The sequence below is a fragment of the Octopus bimaculoides genome, chromosome 26 (genome assembly GCF_046866305.1).
Source record: "Octopus bimaculoides isolate indiv1 chromosome 26, ASM4686630v1, whole genome shotgun sequence".
NCBI classification, from domain to species: Eukaryota; Metazoa; Mollusca; class Cephalopoda; order Octopoda; family Octopodidae; genus Octopus; species Octopus bimaculoides.
This window is the reverse complement of record NC_142953.1, coordinates 7,480,621-7,499,015: the sequence shown is the minus strand read 5'-3', so window position 1 is coordinate 7,499,015 and position 18,395 is coordinate 7,480,621. Positions and strand designations below refer to the sequence as shown.

Sequence of the window (18,395 nt, the reverse complement as noted above, 5' to 3'; positions counted from 1 at the left end):
GCAGGCTGTTGCGTTGATCGGATCAACTGGGACCCTCGTCGTCGTAACTGACGAAGTGCCAGTTTAAAACATAATCTTCTCAACGAGGTTACTTCTAAAGTAACGTTCACTTTCGTCGTGGAACATGAAAATATGTTGACTTGAACTCACTGGGTTGTAGTCTGAAGGTGAAGAACACAGATTTGGGGACACAATGTTAATCTGTTTACGCTGTAGTTGTATATTATGTTAGGGCCCCAGTTCTGTGCTTTGTTTGTAGATGGGGTCTGTAATATTGCTACGACGATTCTAATTAATTAATTTATTTTAGGTTTTAGAGGAAAAAAAAATAACTGAGGATTTACGGAAGATACAAAAGAGAGGGTGAAAGAGAGAAAGAAAGGAGGAGGGTGGAGAGATGGCCCAGGCTTATCTGAGGAATTCAGAAGGATACTGCTTCCCTTTGTCGCAGAAAATAACAACCATTGGCAGAGAAGGCTGTGATATCGTTATACAGGTATGTATCGCACTTGCGCACATATACACACACACACACACACACATTATGTAGGTAGTTAGGGTAAATCCTAACTGTTTCCTCCTGAAGTACATCTACTTGTTCCATTATTCTGTAGTCTCAGTTGCTGCTGTATTGATAGTCAAAAATACCTATTAAAATTTAGAATTATGGAGTTGCAGAGTTATTGCATAACAAAACAGAAAATCAGAAGAAAAAAAATTCCAGTTTCTTGTGTGTATATATATATATATATATATATATATATATATATATATATATATATATCTTATTTGTTTCAACCATTTGATTGCGGCCATGCTGGGGAACCGCCTTGAAGAGTTTTAGTCGAACAAATCGACTCTAGTACTCTTATTTTTCTATCGTTCTCTTTTACCGAACCGTTAATTTACGGGGACGTAAACACACCACCACTGGCTGTCAAGCGGTAGTGATGGCGACACACACGCACACACAAACATACATATATATATAGAGAGAGATAGAGAGAGAGAGAGAGAGGGAGATACAGGGGGGACGACGACGGGGGCTCTTTCAGTTTCCATCTGCCAAATCCACTCACAAGGTTTTATATATATATATATATATATATATATATATATAAGCGAGAGGGAGCGGTAGTTGCCAAACGAAAAAACTTTGCAGTATTTATCAATACTATATCTTCTTAGGTTCTAATTTCCCCTTGCTGAACAATGAGGAAAAAGTACCAGTTATATATACTGCGATTGATTAAACCAATCAGATTCGCTGTCGAAAATTCTTCCGCATTGCTTGTCAATCCTTTTCTTTTTGAAATGGTTAAATACATAATAATATGCTGGAGTGGATTAACAATGTTTAGTTTCTTTCCCAATACAGAATAGCTGTGTGCGATAAAACGACTTGAACTACAAACATCTCTTATCGGTTCAGTCAGCCAGAAGCGCTGGAGATTTACGAATGGTGCAAGGGAATTAATTAGGTAAGGGAGATAACTAAGGATACACATCAGCTGAAAGAATTGAGTAACCAACGCACCCAAGCCGTGAGAGATAGAAAGACACAAACACAAGTATCTATCTATCTTTCTATACATATATTTATATACATATATCATCATCGTTTATGATGACACACACACATATATATATATATATATATAATACAAATAATATGTGAGTGTATGCATATATACGTACATGTATGTACATATCTACATCTACATGTATATATAGATGTATATCTGGGTACAGGACGTCACAAAAAAAACGTGGACAAAATGAAAAACAGAACATAAACAGACCACAGAAAACTCACAGGCCACACACACACACACACACACATATATATATATATATATATATATACATATACATATACATACATGCATTCACACACAAACCTAAAGTCTTCTGGTGTCATCTGACAGTTACCAACAATCGACACACAACATGCAATGGTGGAATTCAACATGAATGAAGGACTCTACATCCTGACTGACCTAAACAGCCTACATGGAACCTTTGTCAATGAAGTCAAAGTTCAGAATTCATCAGTGAGACTTCACCAAAATGATATCATACAATTTGGAGCAAATGGTCATCCATACGAATTATTTATGTGTAATTCACCAATGGTAAGTTTACTTCTATTAATTTCATCATCATCATCATTATTATTATTATTATTATTATTATTATTATTATTAGTATTGTTAACCCTTTAAGGTCAGGTGTGACTTATTGACACAACATGCTTTCTTCTTGCAAAAGATGGGTGTGGCTTAATGACAAACTGCTAAATTGGGAAGAAGATGGGTGTGGTATATAAGGCACATTTGCATTGTATTGGAACTTGTGGAACTCTCAGGGAAAACAAGAAAAATATGTCAAAGTTTTCCAAATTGAAGAAGCCAGGTAACATTGAAAGAAGAAAATATGGAAAACCTTCTTACGTTATGTTAGCATGATAAGCACAATGTGACAATGACCAGAACTTTCCACAAAGACATAGTAAACAGTTCTAAAGTAAATTACAAAAAACAAAGAAAGTTGTGCAGAAACCTGACTGTATTATTGATTATTATGACTAATATGCGCCTAGTTGCTATAGCAGGCATGCAACTGGCGACACTTGAGTGTGCAAGGAAAAGTGTAAAACGGTACAAAAAATTATTTTTTCATATTATGGATGCTGTCATGCTGAATTCTCAAAACATGTACCTTATAAAAACTAGTAACCACATGATGTTCAAAGATTTCCATAGAGAAACAGTATGCCAATTGCTTGCCAAATATGGCAAACTCGCAAATACAGCACTAGGAAGGTCGGCAAATGATGATAAGGGCAGTGGTGGTGGGGAATATGTTGGTAGTTGTGGTAGTGTTGAGGTTGAATATGGTGGTGGTAATGATAGTAGTGGTTGCCATGATGGTGAGGGTAAATATAGTGGTAGTAGTAGTGGTGGCGGTGCTGGCAAAGGTGGTGGTAGTAGTGAGATGTGATAGTTATGGTGGTAGAGTGAAAGCTGGTGGGTGAATATGGTAGTAGTAATGGCAGTAATAGTAGTGGCGGTGGTGGTAATGGAAGTAGCAATAGTGGTGTTATTGGGATTGGTAGCGGTGAAAGTGTCCCACCCTACCCACTCCACCATCAAATATTCATCTCTACCGATGTTTTATTGATTTAATGAATTATAACATTAATTTCCATTTCTTCCACTCTATGTCTAGGTCACTTGTTCAGAAATACGACCTTTGAAGAAGACAGCATGGAGTCAGACCAAGAAGAACATCTCAACAGAAAATATATTTCCTCTTCCGTCAGCTTCGTCCTTACCCCATCTTTCTCCAGCTCCTTACCAAACGAAACTCGAAGTCCCCACATCTATGACAACCTGGAGCACAGTGGCAGAAAACGTCAACAATGGTTTTGGAACAAGGGCGGCTACAGGCTCCATAACCCCTCCTTGGTCATTTACTTTATCGTTGCCTCAGAACAGGTTCCTGCAGAAGAGGCCGTCAGAGACTTCTAGAAGGATCATGATGGAAACAAGGACCACATCAACACAAACCACGAATGTATATTCAACACAGGGTAATATGAATTTAGTTTAGTACAGTGCCTCTGCAACTGGTATGCCATTGGCACACTAGTGTGCCATGAGACGATGCTAGGTGTGCCTCAGTGTAATTTGAATATAATCCTTTTCCCTATACTTTTAGTTTCATTTTTAGTTCAGGTGTGCCGCCGAATTCTGAAAAGAATATAAGTGTGCCACAGGTGAAAAAAAGGTTGTGGAGCACTGGTTTAGCAACATTCTGATGGCCCTTTTTTGAAATTTAAGGGACAGAGCAAAATGTTGGTTATGGAATATTGTAGCTTTGCCTTTCGCCGTTTATCTTTTACTTGCTTCAGTCATTGGACTGTGGCCAAACTGGAGCACCTTGAAGAATTTTAGTGGTGGGGAGGTCCAATGTGACATGAGGCAAATTTGTGTGTTATGTGCTATTCTTTTATTCATTTACTTGTTTCAGTCATTTTTTAGTAAAAGAAATCAACCTCAGGACTTATTCTTTGTAAGCTCAGTACTTATTCTGTCGCTCTCTTTTGCTGGGCCACTAAGTTACAGGGACATAATCACATCAACATCAGTTGTCAAGTGATGGTGGGAGGACAAACATAAATACAAAAACACACTCACATAAATATATATATATACATATACAACGGGCTTCTTTCAGTTTTTGTCTACCAAATCCACTTACAAGGATTTGGTTGGCCTGAGACTAGAGTAGGAGACACCCACCCAAGGTGCTATGTAGTGGAACTGTACCCGGAACCATGTGGTTGGGAAGCAAGCTTCTTGCTACACAGCCACACCTGCCCCTATGTGGAAAGTTTGCATGTTATGAGGGAAATTTGCATGTTATGAGGGAGGTTAGTGTGTAATGTGTGAAGTTAGTGTGTAATGTGAGATATCAGAGTGTAATGTAGGAGCACAGTGTGAAATGTGAGACATGTGTGATGTAGAACAGTGTGTTATGTGGTAAGTTGGTGTGACATAAGCTAACACAATATACCTTTGTTAGACTGAGCTAACTTTCATGCGTGTATAAAATGTTGTTCTGCTACATTCTTCTGTTCTCTGCTGCAGGGCTCAGCAACAACATTACATCAATATCTGTTAATCAATATTATATAAAACATTTTCTTTACAACAGGTGATGGTTACTCATTGACCTCCCCTTCTGCCTCATCCTCTTATAATCGGACTGAGCAACCTATCAACTTCACACAAGAGATTCTAAATTCTTCATACACAATCCACCCACCAAGGGACCACATGTTCACTAACAAGGTCAGTAAACCTCCTCCTCCTCTTTCTTCTTTCTTTTTCTCGTTGCCTCTACACTCTGGTTTAAATGTACATTTTTTTTTACATGTAATTTGAGGTGCCAGGAGGCACTCTCTTTGTCCTACTGCCACCACCACCACCACCACTCCTACTACTACTAATACTATCATCACCACCACCACCACCACCACAATTACTACTACTACCACCACCACGTCACAATTATTACTACTACTACTGCTGTTGCTGCGACTATTACTACTACGACTACTGCTGCTACTACTACCTTTATTTCTACTACCGCTACTACTACTACTACTACTACTACTACTACTACTACTACTACTACTACTACTACTCTACTGCTGCTATACGTCAGAGTCTGTTAAAGTCTGTAAGAATAGGCTAGAACAAAACAGAGCCCTTGCAGTAGAAGAGCTAAAACTGGATGCCCTTCCTAACACCAACCTCAAGTTACCATGCAGAACATATGGTTGGGAAGTCAGCTTCCCACCCACACAGACTAGCCTTCACTTCTCATAAATGCTATTTCCTATAAGTTCCAGAAGTAACATCTGTTTGATATTTAATCATACAACATGTAGCGTGTTATATATCTTTGATGAATTTCAGAACAACAGTTGCTCGGTACAAAACAGCACAACATGTAGCATGAAGCTTTTAAGAGATCAATGTGAACAGCAACATGTAGAGAACAAGAGTGAAATGAAAGACGAAAGTGTTGAACTGCAGCCAAAATGTCGGCCTGTTTCTTCATCTACACCATACAGTGCCACAGCAAGATACAATGACAACCAGCCATCAGATTTTTGTGACGGGCATAAGACAGTACAGGTAAATATATATATAACATACTAAAGTTGTTGTTGTTGGCACTCCGTAGCTTACGACGTCGAGGGTTCCAGTTGATCTGATCAACAGAACAGCCTGCTCGTGAAATTAACGTGCAAGTGGCTGAGCACTCCACAGATACGTGTAACCCTTAACGTAGTTCTAGGGGATATTCAGCGTGACACAGAGTGTGACAAGGCTGACTCTTTGAATTACAGGCACAACAGAAACAGGAAGTAAGAGTGAGAGAAAGTTGGGGTGGAAGAGTACAGCAGGGTTCGTCACCATCCGCTGCCGGAGTCTCGTGGAGCTTTAGGTGTTTTCGCTCAATAAACACTCACAACGTCTGGTCTGGGAATCGTAACCGTGAGTCCGCTGCCCTAACCACTGGGCCATTGCACTTCCACAACATACTAAAGTAGCTGGTTTTAAAATCTCTGAAAGAGATTCATGTAGTAACAGTATTTAACAGTAATGTTTGTTGTTGCTTTTACATGGCGGTTCCATGCAGAACAATGTTACATTTTAACCACTGGAATACATCTTTTCCAGCTTACCACACAGCCACACTTGCGCATACACACACACACACACACACATGTATAATAGGCTTCTTTCAGTTTCCATCTACCAAAGCCACTCACAAGGCTTCGGTTGGTCCGAGGCTATTGGAGAAGACACTCGCCCAAGCTGCGACTCAGTGGGATTGAACCTGGAACCATGTGGTTGGGGCACAAACTTCTTACCGCACAGCCACACCTGTACCTAATATTGTACACTTTTTTTTTTAATTTACAGGTGTTGAAAGTGGATTCGAAACCAGATCCATCCAGTGTGTATGTTAAAAATGAGATGGACAATAAAGCCAGGCAGTTAAGTAAAGTACAGATAGAAGTGGATCAACTGAGAAAGGACAAAAACATCATTACTGGACTTGTGTCTCAGCTGCAGAGAGAAGTGTCCAATAAGGTGGGTCGTTACGGCACTCATGTCTTGGCTTCAGAGAGAGAGGCTTTGTAGTAAGGGTGGGTCATAACAGGATTGGGTGTCTTAGCTCTAGGAAGAGATTTTTTTTTTATAAGGAGACTGGTGTCTCAATATTAGAAAGAAGTGTTTACTACTACTACTACTACTACTACTACTACTACTAATAATAATAATAATAATAATAATCATCATCATCATCGTCGTTTAACGTCCGCGGATGATGTAATTATTTAGTTTTGGATTGTTTAGTCTAGGGTTGGTGTAAGAGGTTGGATCTGGTCAGTTTGAACATAAGACAGGTAGAAAATTTTGGCCAGATATGGCCAGTTTGAATGCTAAAGAGTTAAAGGTACCCATGTCTCTAGAGTGCTCACCCACTTGCACTTTAATTTCAAGAGCAGGTTGTTCCATTGATCAGATCAACTGGAACCCTCGTCATCGTAACCGATGGAGTGACAGTTTTAAGACAGGAACACTAAGACATATGAAATTCTGTGAGTTTGAACTTAAGAATAACCCTTGGTAAATTATACCTACTCATAGTACCTGTTAGTATGAAACCCAACTGAAGAATCAGTTTCTGATTTTGTTTACATGACCAATTCTAATGTCTTTTCAGGATGGTTCCATCTTGAAGTTGACCCGAGAACTTGAAACCCTCAAAAAGGAGTCCTGGAAGAAAGAAACTAACCTGCAGCAGCTGACAACTAAGGTTTCTATCTTGATCGTTAATCTTTTGTGCTTGCTTCAGTCATTGGACTGCAGCCATTCTGGGGCACCACCTTGAAGGGTCCAGTTGAACAAATTTACAAATTGTCCCCAGAACTTATTTCTTAGAGTTTGGTATTGATTCTATTAGTCTCTTTTTGTTGAACTGTTAAGGTACAGGGATGTAAACACCAGCTGCCAAGCAGTGGTGATGGGGGGGGGGGAACAGACACAAATACACAGACACACGGCACTCCTTCGTTGTAATTATAATTCTTGTCAACTGAAGCACATGATTTGTTTAGGTCTAATTGGCCTTTTCCATAAAGGAGGGATGGGAAATGACTGGGGAAGACGGTACGGTGAGCCTTTCTGCTTTGCATAACCACTGACAAGGGAGGAAGTTTCATAAATACAGAAGAAAGCGATGGTCGGTGACCGATAGAGAGAGAGAGAGAGAGAGAGAGAGGGAGAGAGACGGAGAGAGAGAGAGAGAGAGAGAGAGAGTTTCAGCATTACCTGACACCTTTGAGTTTTCTTGACACCCTTACCTCTGATAACCAATATATATATAGAAGCTTGCTTCCCAGCTACATGGTTTCGGGTTCAGTCCCACTGCGTGGCACCTTGGGCAAGTGTCTCCTGCTATAGCCCCGAGCCGACCGAAACTTTGTGATTGAATTTGGTAGGCGGAAGTTACTGCCGTGTGTGTATATGTCTGTGTATGTGCTTGTGTCTCTCTCCCAGAGAATGAGAGAGGGATACACACACACACACACACACACACACAAACGGACATGTGTTAGTAGTATTTGTGTGCATATTCCTAGAATTTTGTGTTATTCCATGGACTGTTTTTAATCATTTTTAGTTATCTAAAGTGAAAGACGGTGCCAAGGCTGTGGAAACAAGTGAAGTGCGAGAGAAAGAAATTCGCAATCTTCAGAACAATTTGATGTTGATGGAGAAAGAAATTGAGCAAAAGAACACTTTGGTTGGGTCACAGCAAGTGGAACTTGTTGATCTGAAAAAATTAGTCAGTGAGCAGAGGGAAGACAAACGCCAGACTGGGGCTGAAATGGAGAAAGTTCAGTCGGAATTAGAAGACATGAAAAGAGCTGAAAGAATGGTGAGAATAGACTTGGAAAAGGCTGTCAAAAAGGTTGGTTTAAATCTTAAAGATTATTATCATTATTATTAGATGAAGGTGGCAGAATCGTTAGCATGCAGGGTGAAATGCTTAGCATTATTTCGTCCATCTTTATGTTTCGAGTTCAAATTCCTCCGAAGTGGACTTTACCGTCTATCCCTTCAGAGTCGATAAAATAAGTACCAGTTGAAAGTACTAGGGTTGATGTAATACACTTAACCCCTCCCCCAAATTTCAAACCTTGTGTCTTCAGTAGAAAGGATTATTATTATTAGATGAGCTGGCAGAATTGTTATCATGTTGGGCAAAATGCCTTAGTGGCATTTTGCCTGTCTTCACATTCTGAGTTCAAATTCCGCCGGGGTCGACTTTGCCTTTCATCCTTTTCAGGTTGATAAAGTAAGTACCTGTTGAGAGCTGGGGTTTGATATAACTGACTTGCCCCTCTCTGAAATTGTTGGCTTTATGCCAAAATTTCGAACCATTATTATTATCATATTCATCCATCTCTATGTTCAGAGTTCAAATTCCGCCAAGGTCGACTTTGCCTTTCATCCTTTCAGGGTCGATTAATTAAGTGCCAGTGAAATACTGGGATCAATGTAATCAACTTATCCCCTATCCCACCAAATTTCAGGCCTTGTGCCTTTATTAGAAAGGATTATTATCATCATCATCATTACTAAAGTAGAGAGCTAGCAGCACCATTAGCATACTGGGCAAAACGCTTAGCGGCATTTTGTCTATCTTTATCTTCTGAGTTCAAATGCCTCTGAGGTCACCTTTCATCCTTTCAGGGTTGATGAATTAAGTACCAGTGAATACTGGGATTGATGTGATTGACTAACTCCCTCCCATAAATTTCAGACCTTGTACCTTTATTAGAAAGGGCTATTGTTGTTATTATGACTACTGTTAATAGATTATTATTAAGGTAACAGATTATTTTCAAAACTAAAAGTAATTGAAAGAAAGGCATTGAAAATAATGGTAAGTAGCTTCTCCATAGTTGAATAGAAATAACTTCTTCACAGTCCAATTAGCGATAAGAACATTGATAAGGCAGCTCTGCTCTGACAGTCTACTTAAGACTGGAACATGAGTGAAATAGCTCCCTATCTCAATCCCAGGCTAATTAACTCATGCGATTTGTATTTTTATTTTCAGATGGAATGTTTCCGAAGCAGAGTTTTACAAGCCATTTTCTCCGTTCCTGGCAGTGAGATTCCAAAGAAAGAGGTCAGCGACGACGATTTGATCGAGATGTTGAAAAAGATGGCTACAGCTGAATCTAAAGTGAAAGAGAAACTAGCCAAGATGCAGGACAAAGTAAACGATGTTTATAAGCAGAAAGAAGAATTCATTAAAGACATCCACCAGTTGGAAACTGGCTTTCAGGAATCTGTTGTAAGTTGATTCTACAGGAGTTCTAGATCAGTGGTTCTGTACGAGGGTCCATATAGCCCAGTGTGAGGGGTGTCTATATGGCTGTTGGAGGTCCTTCTAGTCTTTGGGGGTGGGATTCATATAAATTTTTGTTGTTAAAATTTATGTACAATAAAATTGGTTATACTTTTACAATAAAACAAAATACTTCAGCAATTTCTAATACAATTCCTAAAAATATTCAATTATAAAAATATAGGATTTTATTTTAACATCAAATAGCTAGGAGGGTCCAACAGAGTAAGATGGCAATCGAAGGGGTCCATAGATTAAAAATGGTTGAGAAACACTGATTTAGATATATTATTGTACTTTTTAAGTGGTACCAGTGGGATCACCAATTAACTTGCTAGACAAGATACCCCTCCCTAACTATTAAGGGGAGAGAGGTAGCTTTATGCCAGATGATGAGAAGTTAGGAGTATGAATAGAGGGACAGAAATAGGGGCCTTGCAGCAGAGGAGATACATGACCTCCCCAGTTGAAAAATAAAGAGGAGAGGAGTGAGAAAGAGAGAGAAGATGCTAAAGATGTTTTATATACATACATATATAGACAACAGATGTTAAATGATGATGATGATGATAAGTGTGTGTCTGTGTTTGTCACTCCAACATCACTTGACAACCGATGTTGGTGTATTTACATCTCCATAACTTAGCAGTTTGGCAAAAGAGACCAATAGAATAAGTACTAGGCTTAGCAAAAAAAAAAAAAAAAAAAAAATTTAAGTACTGGAATCAAATCGTTCAACTAAAAATTCTTCGAGGCGGTGCCCCAGCATGGCCACAGTCAAATGACTGAAACAAGTAAAAGATAAAAGATATATATATGTATACATACATACATATACAAAATTACAAATTGAGTGAGATCAAGAGAACCAGTCCCAGTATTTTCTTGGTCCTTGTATAGATGAGAGGTAACATTAACCCCAGCGAGATTTGAACCTAGAACCTAAAGAAGTGAAAATAAAGACCTCAGTAACATCTATTACAGTTCTCTACTTCTAACATTTCTAACCTTTTCTCATCAAACTACCATTTTCATCAGGATTTTGAACTTTGAATTTTTTCTTTATTTTTAGGAAAGAATGAAAAACAATGGTTTGCAAAGCTGTCTTCTTTCGCAAGAAATCAAACTTTTGAAATCTGTCAGCACCGAGAAGAATTTACTGCAATTAAAAACTCTCTTTGAACAAATGGTTAAAATAGAATTGGATTGGCAGCAAAAAATTGAAGAATCTCTGGAAAAATGTGGAATCAATGTTAACATTTCTACTGAAGGTATGTTTATGGTTTTCTTATTTCTTTATTGCCCAAAAGGGGCTAAACATACAGGGGACAAACAAGGACAGACAAACGGATTAAGTCGATTACATCGACTCCAGTGCGTAACTGGTACTTAATTTATCGACTCCGAAAGGATGAAAGGCAAAGTCGACCTCGGCGGAATTTGAACTCAGAACGTAACTGCAGACGAAATACCGCTAAGCATTTCACCCGGTGTGCTAACGTTTCTGCCAGCTCACCGCCTTATGGTTTTCTATTTGATGTTGTTGTTGTTGTATTTGCTTCCGCTGTTGTTGTTTAAACCCAAACTAGCCCTAAGCCACCAAACCTATGGCCAAAGACGTTCTAGCTATGATCATTCTGTTGTTCTCCCATTTACAATATATCTGGAACTACATTATCTAACATACCAATCCGTTTTTTTTTTTTTTGAAGCATGGTGTAATTTGAGGAAGATTTAGCTGCTATTTCTAATCTGCATTATAGACTCCATCACTGGTTCACAAAAACTCAGACATCTTTGGCCGATGAGTTTAGTTGATTGAATCAGTTGGCAAGAACAATTGATAACCCCTCACTTGCAGATGGTGTCTTCTTCCTATTTTCTACAATTATAATTTATAATTTCTTATGGACAATTCAGACAAAATATTCTTCTGAAGACCAATATTGATTATCAACCCATTCATACTCTGTGTGTGTGTGTGTGTGCGCGTGCATATATATATATATATGTATCATCATCATCGTTTAACGATGGCATGGGTTGGATGGTTTGACTGGGGACTGGCAAGCCAGGAGGCTGCACTAGGCTCCAATCTGATCTGGCAGTGTTTCTACAGCTGGATGCCCTTCCTGACGCCAACCACTTTTGGCCTTCCAGCAGCTTCATACAGCCATCCAAATTGAAGCTAGGGCCCCTGTCTTGCAGTTGCTAGATGAATTCCAGCATGTAGATGCAGTCAGAACCCCTGATGGTGATGATGGTGATGATGATGAATCAGTTTCTTTTATGTTCACAGATCCTGCAAAACATATTGACTTCTTGCACAAGAAATGGTCTCTGGCTTTGGAGGAAAACACACAACTAAAATCTCGCATTTCAAAGAATGAGGAAAACCAGAAGTTGGAAGTTCAATCCTTGACCGAATCTTTGCAACAGGAAGCACAAGAAAGATTAAAAGAAGCCGTGGAGAAATCTGAACAACAAGGTAAAGTTGTTGTTGAAATAATTTGTGTTATCTAGGAATTGAACCCATGACCTTATGACAACGAGCCCAACACCTTAGTCACTAGGTCACATGTCTTCATGTATATGCATAAGGGTGGGCTTAAAATACATAGGCTGACTATGAAAGAGTGATGCTAGAGCTGTGAAATCTTGCATGCATTAATTTCAACCCTTCTCTGAGTGGTTGACGTTAGGAAGGGCATCCAGCTGTAGAAACTCTGCCAGATCAGATTGGAGCCTGGTGTAGCCATCTGGTTTCACCAGTCCTCAGTCAAATCGTCCAACCCATGCTAGCATGGAAAGCGGACGTTAAACGACGATGATGATGATGATGATGATTCTTATAAATAACTGCATTGTTTCTTTCCAGGTAAACTAACGTCTGCCTGTTAAAAGAAGACTTGAAAAGCCATCATCACTGTGATACTGGGGACCAATATCATAGTGATGATGATGATGATGATGTCGTATTTGCTGTTGATGACTTTTTTGACTAACAGGTTGCAAGTTCGGTTCTCAGCAGTGGATTTCATGTTATTTTAGTCCACCCAGCTGGGCGAAAATGAGTTACACCTGTGTTTCAAAGAGCCAGCCATGTCACACTGTGTCATGCTGAATCTCCCTGAGAATTATGTTAAGAGTATGCGTGTTCGTGGAGTACTCAGCCACTTGCATGTTAGTTTCACAATTAGGCTGTTTTGTTGATCAAATCAACTGGAACACTTGTTGTCATAGCTGACAGAGCACCAGTGTTCATTTCCCACCAAGTGGTGTTGGTTTGTTTAAATCCCCTGTAACTTAGCAGTTTGGCAAAAACCCCAACACAATAAGCACCGGGCTTAAAAAATAAGTGGGCCTGATTTGTTTGACTAAACCCTTCAAGGCAGTGCCCCAGCAAAACACTAACATGTCCAAGTTCTGTAAGGCCCAGTGTGAAGGCACCACTATAGGAAGAATTTTGCTGTTCCTTGGGAGGGTCATCATGCTAATAATAAACACACACACACTGGTTCTACTTCACTTCTTTATTTTTATTTGTCAATTTATTTTTTACTTGTTTCAGTCATTGAACTATGGTCATGCTGGGGCACCACCTTGAAAGGTTTTTAGTTGAACAAATCAACTCTAGTACTTTTTTTTTAAAAGCCTGGTGCTTATTCTATCAGTCTCTTTTGCCAAAATGTTATCAACATTACCATCATCATCTCTATGAGCACTGCCACTACTACTACCACCACCACCATCAACATCAACATTTTAATATTCTCTTTTCCATACTTAGATGCATTGGGCAGAGTTTATTGAGGTATATTTTCTAAGGCCAGATGCCCTTCCTGTAGCCAACCCAGACATGTTTTGCATGTATTCTTTTATAAATGAGTTACCAGTTGAATTATATGTGAGTTATACACCGGGCCCCTCTAAGCGCAGGCATGGCTGTGTGGTAAGAAGCTTACTTCCCAATCATATTGTTCCAGGTTCAGTCCTATTTTGTGGCATCTTGGACAAGTGCCTTCAACTATAGTTTCAGGCCGACCAAAGCCTTGTGAATGGAAACTGAAAGAAGCCCATCCAATGTATGTATGGACATATATATATATATATCATCATCATCATTTAATATTGGTTTTACATTCTGGAATGAGTTGGACAGCTTGACAGAGGCAGGCAAGGCAGAAGACTGCACCCAGCTTCACTGTCTGTTTTGGCAGGCTCTTCTTAATGCCAACCACCTTACAGAGTGGACTTATGTTATTTATATATGTGTGTGTGTGTGTGTATCTATTCCCCATCACCAACCAGTGTTGGTATGTTTACATCCCCATAACTTAGCGTCGTGGCAAAAGAGACTGATAGAATAAGTACTCAGCTAAAAAGTATTCTTCAAGGCTGTGTGCCCCAGCATGGCTGCAGTCAAATGACCGAAACGGGTAAAAGGTAAATGATAAAAGCTATTACATATACTTTACGTTAACAATGTTGGACAGGAATGGAAGAACTAAATAAGGCGGTTGAGGAAGTGAAGCAAGCAGAAGCTGATAAACAGGAAGAGCTTCTGAAGAATGAAGAGAAGAAATTTGAAGAATTAAATTCCACAATTATTAAACTGAAAGAGGTAAGAACAACAGAGATGGTTTATTTTATTTTACATATATATATGATGATTATGGTTCCATTACAAATCAGGCTGAAGAGAAATAGACAGTCGGTAAGATTGTTAAATTTTGAAACCGGTTCCTGTTTAATAATGTTTCTTTTCGGTAATTTTAAATGTCTTGCCCGCTTACGTTTTGGTATCATGCTATATTTCATGTTGAGAACAATTTAGGTCTTATTAGACACAAGATGTGATCTATTTCTAGCACATTAAATGTCCACGTTAGTGGTGAACGTCATACATATATAAATATATATATATATATGTTGTTGGCACTCTGTCGCTTACGACATCGAGGGTTCCAGTTGATCTGATCAACGAAACAGCCTGCTCGTGAAATTAACGTGCAAGTGGCTGAGCACTCCACAGACACGTGTACCCTTAACTTATTTCTCGGGGATATTCAGCGTGACACAGAATGTGACAAGGCTGACCCCTTTGATATACAGGCACAACAGAAACAGGAAGTAAGAGTGAGAGAAAGCTTTAGGTGTTTTCGCTCAATAAACACTCACAACGCCCGGTCTGGGAATCGAAACTGTGATCCTATGACCGCGAGTCCGCTGCCTTAACCACTGGGCCATTGCGCCTCCACACACACACATATATATATATATATTTGTGAAGGCACGTGGCCTAATGGTCAGGGTGTTGCACTCATAATCGCTAGACTGTGGGTTCGATTCCTTGACTGGACAATGTGTTGTGTTTTTGAGCAAAACACTTTGTTTCACATTGCTCCAGTCCCTCTTTTGATCATAGGTATTGTTGGCATGCTTACCTACCCAGCAGGGTGGCGTCATTTGAAGGCTGAAACAATGCAAAAAAAGCACATTGTGACTAGTGATGTGTAACAGTATCTGATACCCTGGTCAGTCATGTGATTCATGATAGCTATTTACTATATGAATACAGGTACAGGTGTGGCTATATGGTTGAATGTTTGCTTCCCAAATACATGGCTCAGGGTTCAATCTGTCACTGTGTGGCACCTTGGACTTCTGCTACAGACCCAGGTTGACCAAAGCCCATTGTGTAGGTGTGGCTGTGTGGTCGGATGTTTGTTTTTATCCTTGCCTTCCTGCCTAATCAGATGTAAATATTTGCATCTCCAGTACTAAAAAGATCTAGCTATATTCTGATAAATCATGTCTGGCAGTCTATTGAACATTGTTCCATTGTGTTCTATGGCAGCTGATCAACTCCAAGGACCAAGAGACCCAGAACAGATTAGAAGAAGTCAATAAAGTTTGGTCTCAGAATGAAGAACTTAAGGTAAGTCTTTCTCCCCCCCATTTACTTTCATTATATAGCAATAATTACTTTCATTTTTACTCCATCATATTTTCGAAAATTTCCCGATCAATTTTTTTTTCTATGTAGACGTTGTAGTTTCACCTGATTCATAAACATCCATGGATACAATTTTCATTAACAGTTTGCAAAGAAGTTTATAATCATAACAACATTAGCCGCAAACCACGTGCGTTTGTTTATGTTTCTGAACAAGATCGTCGCTTTCGGTAAAAGGGTTTTAGGGTTAGATTTAGGGAATTCCGTCCCTAACCGTAACCGTAACCCTAACCCTAAAACCCTTTTACGGAAACATAAACAAACGCACGTGGATTAGAAATGACATAAAATGTAATCAAAACGAAAGATCGTTTTGACTTACGGAACTGTCGTCTGAGTTCGTTAATTTCCGTGATTTTTTAATTTATTTATTTACTTTTGTTTTAAAGTGAAAGATGTAGGCTCTTTTAATTAATTAAAAAATCTGTGACTCTGAGATTGAAAAGATCTCAGCTATATAAGGCAGCGACCTAACAGACTTATAAGAATTGGATGAGATATGACGGCTCGGCCGTCTCTCCCCAGTTCTTATATTAATCATTAAATCCAGAAATACAACAACACGAGGGATAACGGTAACAACAGATCAATAGTTTATTCTAGGTTAGTGTAGAGCCGTTTCGTTCCTGGGTGAATAGGCATGCCGCTAGAATACCAAGGAAGCTTCGACCACACGTCGGTATCGAGCTGAGAGATACGTGTTGTCGGCACCGCTGCCAGAGAGAAAAGAGATACGTGTTGTCGCTACCGCTGCTAGAGAGAAAAGAGGTCGGACGCTATTGCTTTCTCTCCACCTGTTGCATTGCGCATGCAGCTATTTCTTCGGACTCATTACGTTCTCAGTTCAAATTCCACCGATGTCACTTTTGCTTTTCTTCCTTTATGGGTCAATAAAATAATTAATACTTGAGAGCTGGGGGTCGATGCAATCAACTAGTCTCCACCCCACAAATTTCAGGCCGGCCTTGTGTAAAAAATTAGGTTCTTGTTTATTCCAACGCCTTGGCTTCGCCATCGTCCGCAGTAATGCCGCAAGCGTGCTGGCTTGTTTGAGGAGGTTCCGCTGAACCTTGTGTGTGACTAATTGAGGAACTTAGTGTTGAATTGATGGGGTTTCTTAATTCTTTCTTCCTCTTTTTACTTTGATCATGTTTGTTTTCTTCGGTTTTGTGAATGTATTTTAACGTGGTTTTGTATTATATATGTATCATACACATGTGTGTGACATCTGTAATTATTTAATTCAAATCTTAATTTCCATGGGATATTTATAAAATAAAACTGAAAATAATTTGAAGGCTGTAAAAAAAAAAAAAAAAAAAATCATTCTAGATATGTATTTGTGACAGGTCTGCAAAACCCAATTGGAAAGTGAATTAGAAGAACAGCATAAGATACACCAATCAGAGAAGGAACAATTGGAAGCTGATGTACAAACGACGAAAAGTCAGAGCCAAGTGGATATATCTGAATATAGGGAACAAATAAAGCAACATTCTATCACCATTTGTTCCTTGGAAGAGAAATTAAGCAAAGCGAAGAAGCTCAATGGGGAATATTCAGATAGAATTACCCAGCTACAAGATGACTTACACGGTAAATTTTTGCATCATTACATTGTATATTTGTGTTTGTGATAGCAATAACGATGTCTGTTGGGGGTGAAAACCACAGTCGATTGAGTCAGTAAGACTTCGGATTACTAACTGGGCGGATTTGTGTTTCGTATCCCATCACAACTGCTATATCTGCCCAGGGTAAATTTCTTGCTTGAAAAACAGCATACAGCTAGGATAATTTGAAACGAGATCAAATGTTTGGCGGTCATCCAGCGATGTATTGGGTCGTTTTTATTTCATCGTATCAGCAATCAGTGAAAGCGTGTAGCCTAGTTATAAGGATGATCGCAAGATCATGTTTCCAATTCCCGGACCGGGTGCGCATTGTGTTCTCGAGCAAACACTTCGTTTATAAGTTACTTCATTCAATTCAGCTGTAAGATTAGTAACCCTACGACGAACTGGCGTCCCGTTCAGGGTAAATGCTGTGATATCGGTCACTTATACACCATGGGAACCGTGTGGCCGGCCCTTTGAGTCATAGATATCGAGACAGTGCTTACATCAGCCATAATTTTTTCTACTACAGGCACAAAGTCTGCAGTCTTGAGGGAGGGGGTGGGCTAGTTGATTTCATCGACTCCAATACTTGACTGTTATTTTATGGATCTCGAAAGGATGAAAGGTAAAAGTTGACCTCGTTGGAATTCGAACTCAGAACGCAAAGACGGACGGAATGTCACTAAGCCTTTTACCCGGCATGCTAACGATTCTGCCAGCTCGCCACCTTCAGACTAAATATA

The 18,395-nt window shown here is 39.4% G+C and overlaps 1 protein-coding gene across 2 annotated transcripts in view; it reads left to right on the top strand.

Moving 5' to 3' along the window:
- LOC106872381 (forkhead-associated domain-containing protein 1) overlaps nt 1-18,395 on the top strand; it is a 52,498-nt gene that overhangs the window by 14,306 nt on the left and 19,797 nt on the right. For both annotated transcript variants that reach the window (XM_014919370.3, XM_014919361.3), the window contains exons 2-15: nt 311-496; nt 1,929-2,135; nt 3,232-3,595; nt 4,723-4,859; nt 5,490-5,711; nt 6,507-6,677; nt 7,315-7,407; nt 8,275-8,565; nt 9,721-9,960; nt 11,087-11,285; nt 12,314-12,502; nt 14,511-14,638; nt 15,875-15,955; nt 17,383-17,629. In XM_014919370.3, the coding sequence (XP_014774856.1) occupies nt 398-496; nt 1,929-2,135; nt 3,232-3,595; nt 4,723-4,859; nt 5,490-5,711; nt 6,507-6,677; nt 7,315-7,407; nt 8,275-8,565; nt 9,721-9,960; nt 11,087-11,285; nt 12,314-12,502; nt 14,511-14,638; nt 15,875-15,955; nt 17,383-17,629 (2,668 nt within the window). In that variant the 5' untranslated portion in view covers nt 311-397. The remainder of the gene's footprint in view (nt 1-310; nt 497-1,928; nt 2,136-3,231; nt 3,596-4,722; nt 4,860-5,489; nt 5,712-6,506; nt 6,678-7,314; nt 7,408-8,274; nt 8,566-9,720; nt 9,961-11,086; nt 11,286-12,313; nt 12,503-14,510; nt 14,639-15,874; nt 15,956-17,382; nt 17,630-18,395) is intronic.